This window comes from Pygocentrus nattereri, chromosome 17 (genome assembly GCF_015220715.1).
Source record: "Pygocentrus nattereri isolate fPygNat1 chromosome 17, fPygNat1.pri, whole genome shotgun sequence".
Lineage (NCBI taxonomy): Eukaryota > Metazoa > Chordata > Actinopteri > Characiformes > Serrasalmidae > Pygocentrus > Pygocentrus nattereri.
Genome location: NC_051227.1, coordinates 9,930,861 through 9,936,372, shown reverse-complemented (window position 1 = coordinate 9,936,372; position 5,512 = coordinate 9,930,861). Strand labels below are relative to the sequence as shown.

At 46.9% G+C, this 5,512-nt stretch overlaps 1 protein-coding gene across 3 annotated transcripts in view; it reads left to right on the top strand.

Moving 5' to 3' along the window:
- The first annotated feature begins 372 nt into the window (after positions 1-372).
- The window catches only part of LOC108411335 (chloride channel protein 2-like), a 134,782-nt gene continuing 129,642 nt past the window's right edge, over positions 373-5,512 (top strand). For 2 of the 3 annotated variants that reach the window (XM_037546396.1, XM_037546397.1), the window contains exon 1: positions 374-674. In XM_037546396.1, the coding sequence (XP_037402293.1) occupies positions 624-674 (51 nt within the window). In that variant the 5' untranslated portion in view covers positions 374-623. Of the gene's footprint in view, positions 675-5,512 lie in introns of all 3 variants that reach the window. The other variant, XM_037546395.1, reaches the window with a different exon arrangement.

Genomic DNA, 5,512 nt, shown 5'->3' with positions numbered 1-5,512 from the left:
TTGTTTTTTCTTTCCTTTCTTTTGTTTTTCCTCTTCGTTTTTTTCCCTCACTTTCTTTTCTTTTGCTCTTATTTCTGTTTTATTTTCTCCCTTCTTTGTTTCTCCTTCGCTTTCCTTCCTTCCTCTCCCTCTTTCCACATGTATCCGGTCCCTCCTGTTTTCCCTTTTCTTCTCCCTTCTGCTTTGGTCGTGTTTGATCGAATCATTGAATCGATTCAGTCCAGGTGAACGGATCCCGGAGAGAGTCGGTTCAGTAATTCCGGACTGAAAGTTCTCTGAAGTTGAGAGCGGACTGTACCACTGCGGTGACCGCGCGGGGGGGGTCTCGGTGGGCGGAGGGAGCGCGTGTTCCGGCTGGTCCCGCCTGGCCGAGCTCGGGAAGCTCTTCGCGGGTATAAATGAACCCGGAGCGCCGCGTTATGCAACCGCGTGAACTTCGCCTGGCGCTTTCCACGCTCGCTCACACACGCCGAGTCGGAGCGCCTGCGCGCGTGCCTGAACCCCTGTGTGTGTGTGCGCGCGCGCGCGCGCGAGCTTCGTTCCTCAGCTCCGGCGTGGACCGCGAGCCCGCGACTCCTCTCCCTGTGTCTCGCGCTCTGAGAGCCCTGCCGGTGGAGTGAGCCATGGCCGGAGACGGCACGGACCAGCGCGCGCTGCAGTACGAGCAGACTCTGGTGAGCCGGACTGTGTGTGTGTGTGTGTTTGTTTGTTTGTGTTTGTGTGTGAGTGTATTTGTTTGTGTGTGTGTGTGTGTATTTGCTTGTTTGTGTGTGAGTGTATTTGTTTGTTTGTGTGTGTGAGTGTATTTGTTTGTGTGTGTATTTGTGTGTGTGTGTTTGTTTGTGTGTGTATTTGTTTGTGTGTGTGTGTGTATTTGTTTGTTTGTGTGTGTGCGTGTGTGTTTGTGTGTGTGCGTGTGTGTTTGTGTGTGTGCGTGTGTGTATTTGTTTGTTTGTGTGTGTGCGTGTGTGAGTGTATTTGTTTGTGTGTATTTGTTTGTGTGTGTGTATTTGTGTTTGTTTGTGTATTTGTGTGTGTGTGTGTGTGTGTGTGTGTTTGTTTGTGTATTTGTGTGTGTGTGTGTGTGTTTGTTTGTGTTTGTGTGTGTGTGTGTGTGTGTGTGTGTAAACTGTGCAATCCAGCGCTCAGACTGCGGTGGTTTGTTCCTCTTCAGCTCAGTCGGCTCTTTCTTGTGTGTTGGTTGGGCGCGCGCGTCGTCTCGTGCCTGTTTTCAGTCATTTTCAGTTCTTTTAATGTTGTCGCGCGCCGTAATCAGTAGCGCGGCAGGTCGCGAGCGCGCAGATGTGCGAGTGAGTGATGAAGCAGCGACACTGAAACACCCGGAGGAGAACAGACTCCTCTTCCTCCCTCCGGCTGTCTGTCTGCCCTTCTCCTTCTCTTCCTCCCTTCTCCTCCTCCTCCCCTCTCTCTCTCTCTCTCTCTCTCTCTCTCTCTCTCTCTCTCTCTCTCTCTCTCTCTCTCTCTCTCTCTCTCTCTGTGTCTGTCCCTCTCCCTCTCATTCAGTTAAACGTTTCATCAGAGGCGCCGCTCCTGAAGACTTTAACTTGGAGGAAAGTTGGTGTCTTGGCTTGTTTTCTAAACAGGATATTGTAAAGGTTTAGTCCTCCAAGCCGAGCTGCGGACAGAGTCCTGGCAGTTCTCGGTGTGAAGTCCATGTATTTTTCCCGTTTTCAGTGTTCGGATATCGGGCTTCCCTTCTCGCAGGCTTGTCTGTCAGACTCTGTTGCCAAGCGCACCTTTGACCCCTCCTTTGAGCTCCGCCTTCACGAAGCATTGGATTGACTAAAACATCTCACTCTTAGTTTCCACCCTAGTATTCCTGCATTCCCGCCCACGTTTACCCCAAAAATTCTCCTTGTTGTCCCCAGACGTGTTTTCTCGGTAAGAGATCGCCTCCTGGCTGCGTGACACTTCGAAAGACATTCGCTGTAAAACAAGGCGATCCCTTTAGTACCGCCCCAAAATTCTTCTTACAAACACGCTGAACGCACATATTAGACAGTAGTAACTGCACACAGTCGTGAAATATACAATAACGATGACGCAGTGTCACTAATATGAAGCATCAAATGCTGTATTAGTGCTAATAGCACCCCCTTGTGGAGAAATTTCAGCCTGCTAAATGTGAGCGAGTTAGATAGATAGTAGGGAAGTGCACAGGTACTCGAGTCCTACGCCAGGAATGGTACAAAGAGGGTGGTCATTGGTTGAGGTAAGAATGGCAAAGTCACGAACGTCAATAAAAAGAGCCAATCAGCTTACTGGTTACATCGCTTGTGGAGAAAGGCTCCCCCTTGTTGTGGAGATTTGAGCAATGTGGTAGCCAGAACAAGCCGAAAAGCTTGTTGAGCCAAACGCTACGAACTTTTCACAAGGCTTTTGTCAGGATTTATCAATGATATCAAATGTTTTTAAATGGTTGTTTGACCTTCAGTTTCAAGTATTTTGGTCTCTCCCAATTCGAAGAGGTAGTCGGGTCTTGTATACCTGGAAATAATTGTCCGGCGGCGTTGCACAGCTGGATTCATGGATTTCGCTAAACGGTCCCGGTGCCAGGATTCTAAAACTGAAATCTCTATTTGGGCACTCGTTACGTTTCATCCTGGTGGTACATGATGTATTTGTATTTGTGATGTATTTTACACTTCTCTACGCTGAAATACAGGTACTTGAATGTGAGTGTGCTGCCGGGGCTGTGTTAAGGACATGGCTGAGAAGACCATGTTGTTAGCCGTATTGCTAACTAGGCTAACAGCTCTGGCTGATGTAAGCTATGTCCAGAAACAATGAAAGTGCCGGCACATCATTCACTGAGGGGGAAATCCCTTGTTTTGAGTCCTTTTCGACATCCAGTGTGATCCTTGTTAGTTCATCTGAAGGGGCAGCCTCTGTTTCTCGTCCCGCGACCGGCGTCTCTTGGCTGTTTTCGAGTAACGGAACCTTCCTCTGCATGTGGTTATGTTCATTGCAACACCAGTGCTGTCAACCTAAAAAGGGAACTCTACAGCTTTTGGCCAAAGTCTGCATTTTGTGGGCTGTTATGGTGGTCTCTTTCCTTTGCTGCGGTTAACTTGATATCGTTTGCAGAGTTAAGAGCACTTGAATATGAAAATTAGTCAGAATGACCATCTAATAGACCTTAGCTGTCTATTAAAACTGCTTTGAGTTGAACAGCCAGGCAGGTGCCTCGGTAGACTCTTTCGCAATGATGTTGGAAAAAGTGAAGGAGCTCAGCACTGTTTTGGTTCGTGATCAGTTGATATTGCACAATCAGGATACACAGCTGAATCAGCAGCACATTCTTGAAGCTGTGTGTGTGTGAGTGTGTGTGTGTGTGTGTGTGTGTGTGTGTGTGTGTGTGTGTGTGTGTGTGTGTGTGTGTGTGTGTGTGTGGGCCTATAAGCCGTTGTGCTTGCCTTGTCAGAGATGACGGGTCTTCACTCTGTAATGCGCTTTCTCGGCGGCTATGGAACCGACCGTCCCCGCTGCAGATACAGACACAGTGCCTTTGTCTTGCAGCTGGGTTGTGCGAATGTGTGTTTTTGTGTAGCGAGAGGTGTGTGTTTGTGTGCAAAGATCGTGTGGGTTGTTTCCCAGCTGAAAAGCTTGAAAGGGTCCACAGTTCCCCAGGCAGCTCCATGCCAGCCGTGCAGTCTGAACACTCCTACAGATTCATTGTGGAGCTCACAGCGATTGCTGGGTGTCTTCTAGTCTCGCAAGACCAGATGTGATCTCATAATGAGAAGATGTGGCTGAAGACAACTCATCAAATCTGCTGAAAATGAGGATGGGCACCCTCTAAACTTGCCCTGCTATTTCTTAAGTTTGTGCTCTTTTAGCATCCAGAAAACACAAGCGAAGCAGGATAGCAATATGTTGTGTTCTCTGCACCCGTGAATCACATCTGCACGCAAAGACAACTCCATGAAACCACTTTTAAAAGCTATAACTTTGAAGAAAAGAGGTGTCTTGCCTTGCTTAGGCTAGTTGTGGGCGAACTCATGACATTTCTAGGTGTTGAGTCCATGTATTTGCTGTTTACAGCAGATATCTGGTGTCCTTTCTTCAGGCTTGTTGTCTGTCGAGCAGGGTTTACGAGTGCACTGCTATGTTTCTGTCCAAATGTAGCCCAAATCTTCTGATTGTTGTCCCCAGACATCGGAAAGAAATCTCTGGAAATAACAACGTTCACCGTGACACAAATTGACTGTTTGGGTGCCATTCAAAAATTCTTCTCACAAACACTCTGAATGCACAAATGTGATGGCAGTAACTGCACACAGTTGTGAAATGTATACAATAACAATGACTCAGTGTCACTAATGCGAAGCACCAAAAGATATTAGTGCTAATAGCACCCCCTTCTGGAGAAACTTAAGCCTGCTAAATGTGAGTCAGATAGATGTGGTTTTTCTGGGTTTCAGCAATGTTAATTTTTGTTAAGAGCCATGTTGCGTATGAACAGTCGTGGACTACACCGATATGACACTGTACTGGTATCGCCGTCGATACTGACACTTAAACACGGTATCGCTATTCGCGATGGGGATACCAATACCTATAACTTGATACAAAATCTGTAATGACAGTAATTTGTGGAAAGGCAGTAGTTGTGTCTGATGTACTGGTTCAAGGTCTTCCTAAGCTGCTGGTTTCACTGATTATGTTACAAATACACCAGATAAAACAACATAAGCTCCCAGGACAAATCATTTGTCAGCCTGTTTGTTTAAGGTGGTGCCTAATTTTTGTCTGGGGAGTTTGAGAATAAAAATCGCTTCGCTTCCAGACAAGAATTGCTTCTAGAAGTCAACGCAGGTCCTTCACAACCAATTTCTGAAAGAACACTCTACAGGGAAGTGGTGAAACACGCCAGCAGTCCCTGTCCATCAGTTTCGTCTTTTGGCCACAGCTCTGTTAAGAATTTACTGTAGCCTGGATTTTTGCCACTGCTGGTCCCGTATGACCTTTCACTTTGATTATACCTGCAGATTCAGCTACTGGCCAGTCATTAACGTCTGCGTTATAACCCATTTCCGTGCTGTATCACCTTTTCTCAATCTATGAATCCCATCACACCCTGCAGGTATTTATAGCCCAATCATCCTCATGAGACACCATCTGCAGGAGCCTGTGGTACATCCACCTTAAATGTGCAAGGTGACTAGTTTTTTGTCAGGGGAAATTTTAAACAGTGTAAAAGTGTTGCAGTCCGAGTTAATGTTAGTTTAGGTTGTTTTTGAGGGAGCAAATGGTGCATAATTGGAAGGAACCGCTGCTCTCTTGGGGTAATGACCGCCTTTATACTTGATTTAGCCTTTATCAGAGCAGCCTAATAGCCGGACCTGTGCCCACTAGTGCCATCTGCGGCACACCTCCATCGGTGAGCTGCACCGTCTCACGGCCTTTGCTTCAACCAAGTAATCAGCTCTCAAATGCTGCTGCTTTTATCGTGCATGACTGCAGTATATTTACTAAACTCCAGTGGAAT